The sequence below is a fragment of the Ochlerotatus camptorhynchus genome, unplaced genomic scaffold (assembly GCF_037179485.1).
Source record: "Ochlerotatus camptorhynchus isolate MF236.1 unplaced genomic scaffold, CSIRO-AGI_Acam_v1.1 ptg000146l, whole genome shotgun sequence".
NCBI lineage: Eukaryota > Metazoa > Arthropoda > Insecta > Diptera > Culicidae > Ochlerotatus > Ochlerotatus camptorhynchus.
This window is the reverse complement of record NW_027040636.1, coordinates 2,580,321-2,595,228: the sequence shown is the minus strand read 5'-3', so window position 1 is coordinate 2,595,228 and position 14,908 is coordinate 2,580,321. Positions and strand designations below refer to the sequence as shown.

Below are 14,908 nucleotides of genomic sequence, written 5' to 3'. Positions count from 1 at the left end.
TGCTAAACTTTAACTGAAATGGTTATGGAACTTTACATGAACGTTTGTGTGATAAAGTTTTAACCTTATGTATTATGGTTTTTTGGAAGTGAACCTTACAAACAATGGGTTGTTAAGAACCATTACCATTTAAAATTTTAGTTTTCTCCATACATTTTCGGAAAGAGAACTATATTAGAACCTTTTTAATTATGATTTGAGAACTTTAATGGTAATGGTTATGGTATTCAGTAAGGTCCATGGATGGTTTTGTAACATCGATCAACTTTATGTGGAATATATCGCGAATAGGTTGCCTGTAAATTAATGATTACCAATTCGTGATATATTCCACGTAAAATTGACCGACAATACAAAACCATCCATGGACCTTACTGACTACCATAACCATTACCATTAAAATTCTCAAACCATAAGTAAAAAGGTTCTAATATAGTTTTCTTTCCGAAAATGTATGGAGAAAACAAGAATTTTGAATGGTAATGGTTCTTAACAACCCATTATTTGTAAGGTTCACTTCCAAAAAACCATAATACATAAGGTTAAAACTTTATCACACAAACGTTCATGTAAAGTTCCATAACCATTTAAGTTAAAGTTTAGGAAGGATTATAAACAATTTTTAACCATTTTCGGTAAGGTCAAGATATGGTTCGCGTTTATGCGGGTGGCGAACCGAATTTTTAGGGATGAAAGCACCTCTGTGGCCAAAAAGGCTACCAATGTATTTGTTTATCGTCACGAGGGGTAAACCAAATGAAAATTTGTTTAATATTTCACATGAATATATTTCAGCATTTAATTTTATTTGATGACAACCGTGAAATTTCAGATAAATTTTAAAGCAATATACACAATGTAATTATTGAAAATAATTTGACTCTTACTTTTGTAATAAGTGCTATATTGGCACCCCTCGATTGTAATTCAATGATTGTTGCTGACCTTTTTCAACGCTATATGGTGCGTGAAGCAATATTTTGCGGGTCGCCATTGCAACATTTGGAAACGGCATGAATGGATCATATTGTTAATATGATATATTTGCTATTTGCCACTCAATAAATAACCATAAAAGAGAGCTTAACGACGTGTTCGGGGTATCATTCAAACCATTTGTGGGATAGTTTACCCCAGCCCAGTGGCAGACACGTAGGCAACATGTTATACGGTGACAGCGGGCCCAGCACAGCAAAATAAATGATTTGAGTCCGGGACATGCTGCGTCAAACGCTGCTGTTGGTATAGGCCTTGTCACTGGCCTGGTTTACCCATACAGTTCGTTTATGGTATTTATTTATTAGCGTACACAGAAACAAAATCCATTGGCAAAAATACTATATTGATGGTTTAAATTAAATACTCACACCAATAGATTTGTGCAGAAACGAAATTCTTTAATTTTACTATTTTTTCTATCAAAACTACTATGCCGTTTGAGTAAGCATAGTAGTTTTGACAGAATGGTAGTAAATTTGATTATATTTTTAGTCAACTATACTTAAATCATGGTAGATTTAACGGCATTAAGCGTATAGTTATACTGAAAATAAGTGTTTTCTGCAAAATAGTATTCCTAACTATGGTTTTTGTTTCAGTGTAGGTTTAGTTTTGACCGATCTGGGTGGACTCTACCCAAATTTGGGAGATTTGAAATAGCGTGCATATTACGCTGCATCCCTGTGGTGTGCCATAATCAAAGTAATGCTATAAATAATAATTTCAAATATGTGTTTACGTCAAAATGTCATCCTCCATTTTTCGATTCGACAGCGGACTGGGCGTGTGCCTGGCAGAATGTTTGGTTTTCGAAAATAAAAATTCGATATATTTGCTGCATTTCTTCCGAACATTTGGCAAATTCATCCTTCAATGATGCAGCCTCTTATTTGCTACGCGTTTCTGTTAGCGTTTGCCGGTTTTATCTACGGTAAGTCCCTATTTTTCGTAATTTTCTGGTTGGCATAGATAAGTGTCGGTTTCCCAAACGGATAGCTGAAGGCTCTATAGGTACCATTATAGTTAGTAGCATTATTCTCTATTATTTAGCTAATTATTGTTTACTTTTGGTATGATGAGGAAAAATTATGTTATTATAATTTTTGGAAGTGATTAAATTATTTTTGTTAATGACACCTGTTTGAATCACATACTCAGTTGGGCGTCAGACGGTTTTATGTGCTAAGGTGTAGTGAAAAGTACATTCAATGTTACCACTACAAGCTTATACGTATATACATCATTGTTTATAAACAAAATGATGATTCACCTCAGGTGCATAGCTTTTTTCTTCTTTGGATTTGTCTTTGCAGACAGGTTAAGACCATGACTGGTCCATCTCGCCCTTCAGGTGGTTTGCAATTGATCATTAAATGGTTTAAATTTTTAGATGGTCAAGTTTTGAACCCACCACAGCATGCTTTTAGCGCTACTGTATATGGACGATCACATGTAAAATACTGTGGTAGCCACAGCATAGTTCTGTCAAAACCTCAGCATTTTCATTGAGCCATTAGCATTACGCTGATCAAATGTATCATTACATATTTCTTTCAGGTCAGCACAATTTTGATAATGTGGAGCTAGGAACGGAGATGGTATGGTGCGCCTCAAGTGAGGTAGAGATGTACAAGTGTCGTAACTTCACAGTTGCACTAGAGCGAGACCAGGCACTGTTTGACAATTACTTCCTAAATGTATCTTGTTACTTTGGTTTTGACCAGGACGAATGTATGCGACTTATAGATGAGGGCAAAGCACATGCAATGATGCTAGATGCCGGAGAAGTCTATACTGCCGGTCGACACCATTCGCTGGTTCCCATTATGCAAGAAGGGTATGACGGAGGATTTACGCAATATCATGCAGTCGCAGTTATTAAAAAAGACAGTCTGAGAGATGTTACTAACTTGAGACACCTAAAGGGAAAGAAAGCTTGCTTCGCCTGGGTTGGAAGTTACGCAGGCTGGATTGTTCCCATTTATACGGTAAGTTCATAAGATTGCTTTCACTAAAGATATTTTTCAGCAAAAATGGTCTATTCTAGTTGCAACGTGAGGGGGGTATGGACATAACAGATTGTAACAATCATGTTAAAACGGCTACTGACTATTTTGGCCCGTCTTGCGCTGTTAACGCTTTAGTAGACAAGTACAATCCAATTGGAGACAATTCGGACAAGTAAGGTAATGTGTATGCAAACTCAAAGCGTAAAATTAACGATCCTCTTTTTAGATTGTGTTCGCTTTGTACAGGAAAGGTTCCGGGCGGAAAGTGTACACCATCTGACCCTTACGCAGGCTTTGAGGGAGCTTTCCGTTGCTTGCTGGAAGCGGGAGATATTGCTTTCCTAAAACATACCACCGTAAATGAGATGGTAGAAAGTGATTTAATTCATGGTGTCACCGCCGACCAATTTGAGCTGCTCTGTAAGGATGGAACGAGGCAACCGGTATCCGAATATAGGCAATGTCATTGGGGAATGGCTCAATCCCATGCTTTAGTTGTGTCTTCTGCAAGAACAACTGCAGAACGACGTCGATACAAGAAATTTTTCACTCAAGCAGTTAATTTGTATTCAACGAAGTCGAAACGTTCGAATAGCACTCTGAACTCAGCGGATGATCGCCAGCGCAATCAAAATGATCGTTTCAACTCCAACAACCGATATGATAGCGGACGTTCCGATGATCGCTTCAATCGCTTCACAACAACCACAACAGAACGTTACAGTTATGGTGTTTACAACGATGATCGCAACTTTAGTGATCAAAATGAAACACAATTTTACGAAAAATTTAACTTGTTCGAGTCTAGACGATATGGCAAACAGCTTAATCTTATGTTCCAAGATACGGCTCGCTATCTTGCGCCTATCGAGGAAAACAATCAAAATTTCCAATATTATTTAGGAACTGGTCTAGATTACATCTACGGTGTCCGATCGTGTCCCGTCAGTCGAATGACTTTGTGTGTAACTTCTGAACCAGAGATGGAAAAATGTATAAAGATGAGAGTAAGTATTTTTTTTTACATTTGAATCATAGCAGTGGCAATAAACAGTATCTTCGATTCCAGACTGCGTTGAAAGCACAGCTCATAAAACCGGAAATGTTGTGCTTTAAGGCTCATTCTCATATAGACTGCATGCGTCATGTAAACTCAGGGCAAGCCGATGTAGTCGTCCTGGATGCCAGTGATGTCTATACCGGTGGTCTAAAGTATGATTTGCTCCCCTTCATGTCTGAAGTGTACGATCTCGGGCAACCCGAATACTACGTCGTAGCCGTTGCAAAGGAAGAAGATCCCGATACTGAACTGACGTACTTGAAGAACAAGTACACATGTCACTCGGGAATCAATACTGCCGCCGGGTGGATATACCCAATGGCATACCTGATTTCGAACGGATGGATTCGTCCATACGGCTGTGACAGTATTCGTGCAGCAGCCGAGTATTTCACCAAATCATGCGTTCCGGGAGCAATAAGTAATGAATACAATACAGGAGTGCCTTATGATAACTTGTGTGACTTGTGTCATGGAAGTAGTTTCCGTTACTGTCGACGAGATGCTTCCGAAGATTATTACGGTAATACCGGTGCCTTCCGTTGTCTGGTGGAAGGAGGAGGCCACGTAGCGTTTGTGCGGCATACAACTGTCGTTGAAAACACCGGAGGAAAGAAACGCGAGTGGTGGGCCAGAAATACGCTTCCAGATGACTTTGAGCTGCTCTGCCCTGACGGTACCCGTGCAGAGGTGAACGAGTATAGAAAGTGTAATTTGGGAAAAGTAAAAGCAAACGCTATCGTGACCAGAGGTGGTCACAACTATAACGCTACTCAACTGAATGCCTTCATCAATCTTTTAACCTACGCTCAGCAATTTTACGGCCGAAGGGATGCTGATGAATTTAGGTAAGTTATCATTATTATTGGCAGCCACTTACGTTCTACAATTTTCTATCGACGCATTCGCTCAGCATTCCTGATTCAGTTGAGAGGCTATAAAACGCAAATTACCCAAATTACATACTTGTATTACTTGGCAAGTTATAGATTGGATAACACTTCTTTTATCAATTATTCTAAAATTGACGAAAATATAGGATTGAAAGATAATTTCATAATTTTCTTATCTAAACATTACCATGTAGATTTTTTTCTAATCTACCCTATTAATTAACTTATTTACTTATTAATACGAAAGCTTCATCAGTCAGATAGCTTCTGCTGATTTGTAAGACTGAACAAGCCTTTTGTGTTTCTCGTCTTTTTGGGTGTTTTTTAGAGCTCTTGACTCTGTTTGCAATGTCGGTTTAATTATGGGATAAGCTTTTATGGGAAGTATTCAGCCAATGAGTATTATTCCTTCTTATTACCACCTGCTGCACACTGTTCCTGCTGAGCAGGAAATGTACTGAATGAATTTGTCTCAAGAACAAGTGATTCGTTTGCGGATCACAATATTCAGTGAACAATTTAATAAAAACTGTGATTAATTGCTTATAAATGATTTATTTATTTAATAGGTCGAATTCAGGGGCTACAACTTAGATATTTTACAGGAACCAGTATTTTTTCCGGGTTTTTGAATTGTTATAAAAGTCGGTAAAGATTCCAATGACCGTTATCCGGAAGCATGATTGTAATAAACAAATTTTATTTTCTATCATTAACCCTTTATAAGGCCGAGCGGACCAAGCATGCAATAAGCTCGTACTGCAATAAAGGATACTAGCGGTGCCGGTAGTGTAGTGGTAAGCGTGATTGCCTCTCACCCCAGCAGGCCTGGGTGCAATCCCAGTCAGAGCCGCCGGGCTAAGGTATAACATCTCTAATCACGCCTTCCTTCGGAAGGGAAGTAAAGCCGTTGGTCCCCGGTTCATGAGTTGATGGGTTGATAGGTAGGATCCAGGCCACCCGGGGGCAACTTGACAAGTCCAGTACATTTCCAGTGTACCCCGAAAATTTGGTGCTGGTGGTTCTGTCAAACTTACAAATTTCAGAAGTGTTATCTGAATAGGGCGAATGCGGAAATGACGTACAGTAAATAAAAAGTAATTTTAGAGATAATCTTATTGCATGTACATAATCAGTTAATGAATCTTTTTTTGTGAAGCCGCGTATGTCTTTGAGCAGAACAAAACCAAAAGCTTAAACATATGATTTGTAAAACGAAAATAAGTGATTGCCATCGAATGAATCGAAACAAATGAGAATTGAGCGTGGATACTTTCGATGTTTTCGACGCTATTGCTATTGTCGTCGATGATGAACAAATAAAGAATGGTTTTGCAGCGAGAAAGAGCGTACTAATTAAATGCAGCTAGTACTGCATAATATACAATTTGAGTTAATAGCTTAAAAGAGTACAACGTTAGTACAATCAACCGTATGAAACTAACGATTTAAAATTGGCTCACTACTTGACTAGCCTATCGGTTCCAAGTACATCTATAAGCGTACCCCATTCTAGTCGAATTTCAAGTACTACACTATGTTAGTGCATGGATATACGAAATGTTAGTTTTCACACAGCAAACTTGTTACTCACCGCGAATAAGGATCAATTTTTTATTTTTTTTTTTCACCCCGCAATATAAATATGGGGAAGTAAATTCATTTTATTGATACGGCTTTTGTCTTCATCGCACAGCTATGCTCAGGAACATTATTCTCAAGGCTGATAATATTCAAGAGCAAAATATAGAAGTGACCATAGTATATTTATTTCCATTTGATCATATAAGGAAGACCTCCATCAATCTGTTTCGATTAGTTTGGATTTATTTCATTTCACCACGAAAATCATAAATTCGCTCTTTTCATACGTCATTCTTGCTTGTTGTTTGACATCCATACATGGTGAAGCAAACATTTGGTTTCCCATAGAGAAATACCGTTGCGGCGGTGAAGGGCAGTCCCTTTGTTTACGTTGTGTGGCGACATCTACTATTTGCAAGTGGGTACGTGAAACAAATGTTATCTGTCACGTTGCCGGGGACTTGGATCCAGGTGTGGGAGTTGCCTCCCTGGCTTCGATAGCATTGGTGCTCAGCATGGATGACAAGATCGACGGAAAACAAATCAAGGAAAAAAAAAAGATACCGTTCACGTGGTGCAATAATCAAAAACAATTTATTTTTTAATAAAATAACCCAAAAAATTTGTATGAAAAAATTGGTTAAAATTTCGGATCTTCGTCAAAAAATTTCAAAGAGGTGTATTTTTTTCTGAGCGTGTATCAAAATTCCTGTAATGTTGACTATTGGTTGAAACAATATTCAAGGTTAATCTGTACTTTGATTGGTCTGTCGGCAGCATGAGCATTTGAGAAACTTTTTTCAAACTGCTATATTTTTAAGAACATGGTGGCGAATGAGCTGAATTATTAAACTTTTCTGACTGGATTAGTATGCATTCTTAAATAACGTCTTGTAAACCTATTGAGTGAATTCTTATAGTCTAGAGTAAAACTCATTTGAGCAAGTCAAGGCAAACAATGTCAATTGTCAATGACAATGCTGTCATTTGTAACGAAATTAAGTGACTTGAACCACACAATTACATGGAGCCGTTAATGCTAACAAGCATCTAGGTTCTGAACTGCTTGGATAACAATAATGTGACATAGACTGCACGAAATTACACTTTTTGTTACCAGGTGAATCTTTGTCATTGAGGAAAAAATAAATGAGATTTTGACGAAGATTTTTTTAAGGATCAAGTCTCAGTGACTATGTGAAGAAAATTTTTGTCAATATCGCGCGAAAGTCTGTCAATGACAATGACAAATCAAGCTGAACATTTCATTAGGTCGTAAGGAAAATTGACAGATTCTCTTCGTCGACTTTCTCTTTGTATTCCCACGGCCATGTAAAGACATTCCCAGGTATTTTCAGCACACAGGTCACTAAAAGAAGCTTTTATCAAGCATCTAATACTACAAACACAATAAGAAACGGTTATGTGCTCAAGTTATTAACGAAAGCGAAAGTCGACGAAGAGAATCGAATGTTACTTAAGACCTAATGCAATGTTCAGCTTGAAATCTCAGCACTGGTCACTCAAAATAATTCACACGTTATAGTTACGTGAAAATTCACATAGAGTCACTCTTTTACCTTTCCTGTCAATTTTACGTGACATGTGATACCACAAATGCATCAACGGAAATTCCCTTCGAAGTCGATAGATTTTTTAATAAAACGTAATGAAAACATAATTTGTTATCAAATTTTCGATTGACATTTTCATGCTGGACTTTCCTCGGGACATACCGTTCCGATTCAAATTTCGGACGATTCAAATTTCGGACACTTTCATTTTTAATTAAATATTACATCCAGTTAGAAACAAAGTAATAATGTTAGATGATCGTGGAGGGCACTAGTCAAAAAAATTTAAAATTTACAAGACATGTGGATCATATTCGACCGAGATAATCAACTTTTAAAAGTGTCCGAAATTTGAATCGGCACGGTATGTACTTCACAACAGTGCTGAGATTTGTCATTGTCATTGACAGACTTTTGCGCGATATTGACAAAATTGTTTTTCACATTGTCAATGATAGACTTGATCCTCAAAAAAATCTTTGTCAAAATCTCATTCATTTTTTCGTCAATGACAAAGATTCACCTGGTAACAGAAAGTGTAATTTCTTGCATTCTGAGTCACATAATTGTTATCCAAGCAGTTCAGGACGTAGATGCTTATTCACTTTAATGGCTCCATATAATTGTTTTGCTCTTGCCATTTAATTTAATTTCAAATTTAACTAATAAACAAATCAGCACATGTTCGTCACTGACAAAAATGCTACTGACAATTGACATGGTTTGCCTTGACGATGACTGTTAGCTCAAACGAGTGACCAAAGCAGAATTTTGAGTATCACCGTGTATTGTCGAAATTTTGCAGCACTGCTTCACAACATATTCTTGTAACTTACAACCCGAGCAAAGTCCAACATCAAAATGATAGCAAATACTAGGTGGAGTGAAAAGGAACCTCCAGAATGCGCTGCTACATGGTAACCAGCGTAATCACATTATTGTGTAAAATTTCACACATTTCGTGAAAAAAGGGGCCTACTCATAAAATGTGTAAACTGCGTGCCGTAGTCCGTTCATATTTATATATATATATATAGGAAGGCATGTCAAATTTCAATACGATACTGTCTTTAGTTTTGTTTTGACAGCTGATTGTTGTTGACGTGTGTGGCATCATGTTGAGTATGGATAAAAAGGATTTTCGTTCTCTCATAAAACATTATCTTTTGAGAGGCAAAACGGCGAAGGAAACAAAAGGAAAATTGGATAAATATTATGGGGCTAATGCTCCGTCAGATTACACCGTCAAATATTGGTTTTGAGAGTTTCGTGGTGGCCGCAACTCCACTACCGATCAAGTTCGCAGCGGGAGGCCCTGCGGTTACAGAGGACAATGTAAAAAAAAAAATACATGAAAAATGGTGTTGGCTGACCGAAAAGTGAAAGCAACAATCAATACGAAACTAACGATTTTAAATTGGCTCACCACTTTAGTAGCCTATTGGTCCCAAGCAAACGATTAACGTACCCTATTCTAGTTGAAATTCTATTACTACACTATGTTTGTTTTGATTCGCTATGAAAGTTTGACAGATAACATCAGGGGTGTGTGGATTCATGCAGAACATGCAGGGGTGAGTGAAATAGCTTGGGACTGCTTGGGACCGTTGTTCTGGTACTGAGTGAGCCAAAAATAATAATGATTTTCTTCGGGACCCAGTGGTCTTAGAGTTACCTCTATGGTGAAAGTGCGCGAGTTAGCAGATACCGCAAAGATTAGTACTGAGCGCACACGCCATATTTTGGGCGAGATTCTCACTCCTGTCAAAAAACACGAACGCGAGAGCATTTCGAAAGAGTGTTTGGACTTGCTGATGCGGAATCGGACGGACTTTTGGCGTCGATGGTAACTGTTGATGAAACCTGGATCCACTACTACACCCCAGAGAACAGAATGAGTGCCCGGCAATGGACTGAAGCCGGCAAGAGTGCTCCGAAGCGGCCGAGGGAGGCTCGATGGGTCGATGCGTCGGTTTTCTGGGATTGTCATGGCATACTCTTCGTGGACTACCTCGAAAGAGGAAAAACCATCAATAGCGAGTATAACTTTGCATTATTGGAGCGATTGAAGGCCGAAATCGCTGCAAAACGGCCTCACATGAAGCGAAAAAAAAAATTGTTTTTGCAAGACAATGCGCCGGCGCACAAGAGCATCGCAATCATGGCTAAAATCAATTACTTACGGCTCCAATTGCTTCCGCATCCACCGTATTCGCCTGGTTTGGCTCCCTCAGACTATTATCATAGAGGTAACTCTAAGACTAGAAGGTCCCGAAGTCTTTTTGGCTCAGCTCTCTTCGGTCCCAAGCTACTCGATGCACTCCTCGAAACATAGGAAAATCCGGGGGGGACGACTCTATCTACGATGCAGAAAAGATTGTTTTTGGCTGTGGCTAGCTGCACGCACGCTAGATAGAAGGAAGATGTGTGTCGATTTTGAAGATTTCCTGCAATAAGATGAAGCGCGATGAAAGCAGATGCGAGAAATGAAAGATGATTTTTCGAAGATTGATTCGCTAGTGTGAGATTTTTTGAGCATCTAGAATTGGGATTTAGATGTGTCGCCCCCCTCGGGAAAATCTACGAACCCCTCATTTTATCTAGCAAACTTTCAAAGCGAATCAAAACAAACATAGTGTAGTACTAGAATTTCGACTAGAATGGGGTACGTTAATCGATTTGCTTGGAACCAATAGGCTAGTCAAGTAGTGAGCCAATTTAAAATCGTTAGTTTCCACCGATTGCTATTATCTCTTCCCTAATTTCAAACGATGGCTCATCAATAAAAAAAAATCAGTGGAGAAGTATTTTGCAGACCTTTTCGGACGGGATCATGAAGTTTGAGAATCGCTAGAATAAGTGTATCGAGCTAAAAGGGACTATATTGAATAAAAAAAAACATTTAAAAAAAATCATTCCCAATGAGGTTACTTTTCACCCCACGCAGTAGGAATAAAATTTTCTTAATTTGATTTCAGTTTGCGTACGATTGGCAATTTTGATAACAAATTTTGTTTTGATTTTGCTGTACCCTGGGCATTGGCATAACTTTGAGGATTGCTTAACTGCAACCAAGGTCCCAGGGCTTGCCTGTATTTTTACATTTTGAAAGATGCATACTTGTGATGCCAGTTGTGATGCAGTGGACCAAACGTTCGTTGGAATTTAACTACTAGCCAAAATTAAATAATTGGGTTCTTTAATTTTGAAAAATGTATAGTTTTTAGACAACATCTGAAAGAGCTTCATTTTCGGAGCACAGCGATATTTTTTTCGAACCCACACACTTTTATCTCGATTTTTGAATCAAGATTTAAAGCAAAATAATAACTTCGCTGTTTGACACTAAACTAACAAACTGACAGCTCGCTCCCATACAAAGTGACACCGAGGGGCGCTAATACGGTGATTTTTTGCAAATGTAAAATAGTTCCAGTGTACCAAAATTGATGAAATTTTGGGTTTGGGTTCCATTTTTAATGCAGATCACGAATATGCATTTACCTCAATACCCTTAAAGAACCCAATTGTGTAGTTTATTGTTTATCACCATGATTGTTTTATTGTTGTTTTACATCAGCCTGATGAAGCCCCAATGATGTTAACCTTTATAGTAAAAAAATCATTCAAGCATGGTCATAACATAAAAGACTAAAGTGGTAATTTTTATACGATAGATGAGGAGATGAAAGTATAAAATTGATAGTTCCTTTTAGTGTACGGCAGTGTGAAAATTGCATATAGAGAATAGACAGCAAGCTAGGACAACTTTAGGAAGGTACAAATCGGTTTTATCATCTCTCTTTACCAAACTCTCCCTTTGGAGAGGGATGGTGAAGGGTGACCCAGAACTCAGTGATAATCGGCAAAACCTTTTTGACAGTTCAGTGGTACTGTTTACAAGCACTTAATCGTTTTTTCGAATTTATTTTTTTTTATTTTTGAATTTTAACTTGAAAATTGTTGCGGAAATTGCGCGGTGAAACGATGTTGCTCGAGGACATTGCAGAAGTGTGGTTTACATCTCATTGCAGTCTGAAAAATTATCGAGAAAATCTACCCAAGAAAAAATCGACTAAGTTAACGTAAACAGTACCACTGAACTGTCATCAGATTGAGGTTAACCCCGACGGTGTAAAACCTAGTTGGTAACAGGTTTGCTTTGTTTCAATTCAACTAGGTAAACGCTCCTATAGTTGCGGTACGTTAGAAGCGTTAGGTTCCTATAGTTGTGTATTGAGTCTCCATGCACAACTATAGGAACCTAACGCTTCTAACGTACCGCTACTATAGGAGCGTTTCCCCTAATTGTTTTGTTTTTGAGGAGCTTGTTTTGGTTATGCTTCCTCTCGGTAGAGTTGAAATTGTGCGCATTTTTTATCAAAACTAGAAATACTCAGAGGGAGAGATGGGCGGAGAAAACAAAATACAATTCGGCAGCAGGGATTTGTACCTAAATAATCTTGCAATCCTTGCTAGAAGCTAGCATTTCACATGACTTTTACTTTTGATTCGATTTACGTGCAAAATAGTAATTGAGTGCATGGCAATATTGTCCACATTTCTTTGTGCCAACTAAGATCAATTAATCAATAGAGTTAGAGTATTGTTTTTTTCTTCAAAAAACTAGTTGTATTTGAGAAGCACACTAAACATAAAGGTGATTGAATTTCTGTTCGATTGCAATACTCTCTAAATTAATCTAGGCTCAGATTTTGACAGTTCATTTGGCTCAAAACATTCCTTCCGCTTATCTCTCCTTCTGAGTATTTCTAATCAAAACAAGCACACCAAAATTAGTGATGTCCTATTTTTTAATTACTCGATTAACAACTAATCGATTAGTCTTTGTTCGATGTGATTTCTTTTTCTACCAATGAGAGTAAAACGGTGGGTGATGATCCTCTGGAGAAGTTAATGCTTATATCGACATGATAAAACCAATTTCAAATATTTTACTTTTCGGTTCGTTAATGAATGAAAATCAGCCATCCCTAGATTAATGAGGAAAGTCAATTCAAATATAAGGGCCGTTCATAAATAATGAGCCAATGTGAAAGAGTCCGGGTCTAATCACAAATTACGTCCCCATGGTAACTGAAAAAACCCGAGTTCTGACCGGTTGGTATGACTCAGTACTTGAAAATGAAACGAAAGCGAAACTTCAAAAAAATCCGTCGTTACCCTTTTTTAGATCACATGCTGTTCTTACATTAATATATAATTTGAAACCATCACTAGCATTTGGTTCGCGATATTTCTCTAGGGCGGATCCCTTAATTTTCATTAGGGCGCTCCTTTTGATATTTAATACTTCAAAATATACGGAAAAATCATAAGTTTCCTCCTGATAGTATCTAATAATACTACAGGAAATGAAATATTGACACTCCATAAGAGCAACATTGCCCCTATGCACCACTAGGGTGTAGGATACATAAGTAAGTAGAAGTATCATTGATACGTTATGTACATCCATCACTAGAGTATGTTTTGAAATACTTCCATAGGGTGGTAAAAAAAAAGCAAAAAACGTACATGTTTTGTATTATTCATTTAATGCTAGGATAAGCAATATTTACGTACTGCAACCAACAATATTTGTACATTTATAAGGTGATTTTTCGGTATTAAAAAACTCAAATTGATGATTTGGCGCCACCCCTAAATCATGTCCGATTGAGCCCGCATTTTGCACAGGGTCTTGTTTCGAGGTAATAAACATTTTGTATCTGGTCGGTTTTGGAAATTCAAGATGAACATTTTCATTGACACCCTAATAGCCATATCCACTCAACATCTAATGTTCTTGCTTTATATTTTCAGCTTCAGCTTGTTCTACTCAAATCCCCCATATCATGATCTGATCTTTTCGGATTCCACGAGAGAGCTGCGTCTTATACCCGGTGATAAACGTTGGTTTGATGCCTATCTTGGTGCAGACTTCTTGCGGGCTCGCCGTATCACCGATTGCCATGCAGGTGCGAGTTCTTTAAAGTTCAACGCATTGAATGTGGTTTTACTAGCACTAGTATTAGTTTTCAAAATAATCGTGTAGATAGTTTACGATGTAGTAATTGTTAAGTATTAATCGATATTCCGTCCGTAGGATTAATATGTACAAACTCGAATAACACCATCCGTCCTAGTTTTATAAAATTTACTAAACCATTAAACTTTCGCATGTTGTATTTTTGAAGTCTGTTGAAGATTGCGCTAAAACATGTTCTCCAAATTGTTATCTGCAGCAAACAAGTGAACCATCCAAACTTTTAGAGACGTAACGACAAGATATACTCGGGCCACAGTAGAGTTACAGTTTTATTAGGTATAGGTACAATTTGAAAATTTATGTAGCAATAAAATATAATGTTCAGAATCTAGTGCCGTAAGTGAAAGAAATTCATATATTATTTGACAGGCGACAGGAGTTAAGCATTTGTGATTCTGAACGCAAAAATGAATAATGATATTTTACATAAAAAAGTCTTTTCATAAATGATGACAGCCGATGACTAATTATTACCACACGATACATTCACGATTCTATAACATTCCCCAGAAAAGCATTGCCCAGAATGAACCATTCCCCAGAAAAGTATGACATGTATTAGATTGACTATTTTTGTTTATTATAGTCAGTCCTGGAATCACTCCTTACTATTGATGATACACTCCGTTTCCTTTTATGGATCTTATATTTATCAATTCCAAACCATTTTTTAGCTCTTTAGAAACCTTCAACAACCTTCAAGTTTTCAAGCACTTCGTACATCATTTAAAAAGTCA

At 37.6% G+C, this 14,908-nt stretch overlaps 1 protein-coding gene across 2 annotated transcripts; it reads left to right on the top strand.

Annotated features, from left to right (window-relative positions):
* Positions 1-1,802: 1,802 nt before the first annotated feature.
* On the top strand, positions 1,803-14,555 carry LOC135700967 (transferrin 2-like). Of its 2 annotated transcripts, XM_065221639.1 has the most exons (7): positions 1,804-1,930; positions 2,557-2,987; positions 3,047-3,180; positions 3,235-4,015; positions 4,078-4,916; positions 13,946-14,100; positions 14,368-14,554. In XM_065221639.1, the coding sequence occupies exons 1-7, from the start codon at positions 1,873-1,875 to the stop codon at positions 14,376-14,378; spliced, it is 2,409 nt and encodes an 802-aa protein (XP_065077711.1). In that variant the 5' UTR covers positions 1,804-1,872; the 3' UTR covers positions 14,379-14,554. The 2 variants fall into 2 exon arrangements, with proteins under 2 accessions (XP_065077709.1, XP_065077711.1); XM_065221637.1 differs by having other exon boundaries at positions 1,803-1,930; positions 13,946-14,555.
* Positions 14,556-14,908: the final 353 nt, after the last annotated feature.

Excerpts from the sequence above, each read along its gene's own strand:
- LOC135700967 (XM_065221637.1), top strand. The coding sequence starts at position 1,873 with ATGATGCAGCCTCTTATTTGCTACGCGTTTCTGTTAGCGTTTGCCGGT. Across the intron at positions 2,988-3,046 it reads GGATTGTTCCCATTTATACG|TTGCAACGTGAGGGGGGTAT; the intron begins GTAAGTTCATAA and ends GGTCTATTCTAG. Across the intron at positions 4,917-13,945 it reads AGGGATGCTGATGAATTTAG|CTTCAGCTTGTTCTACTCAA; the intron begins GTAAGTTATCAT and ends TTATATTTTCAG.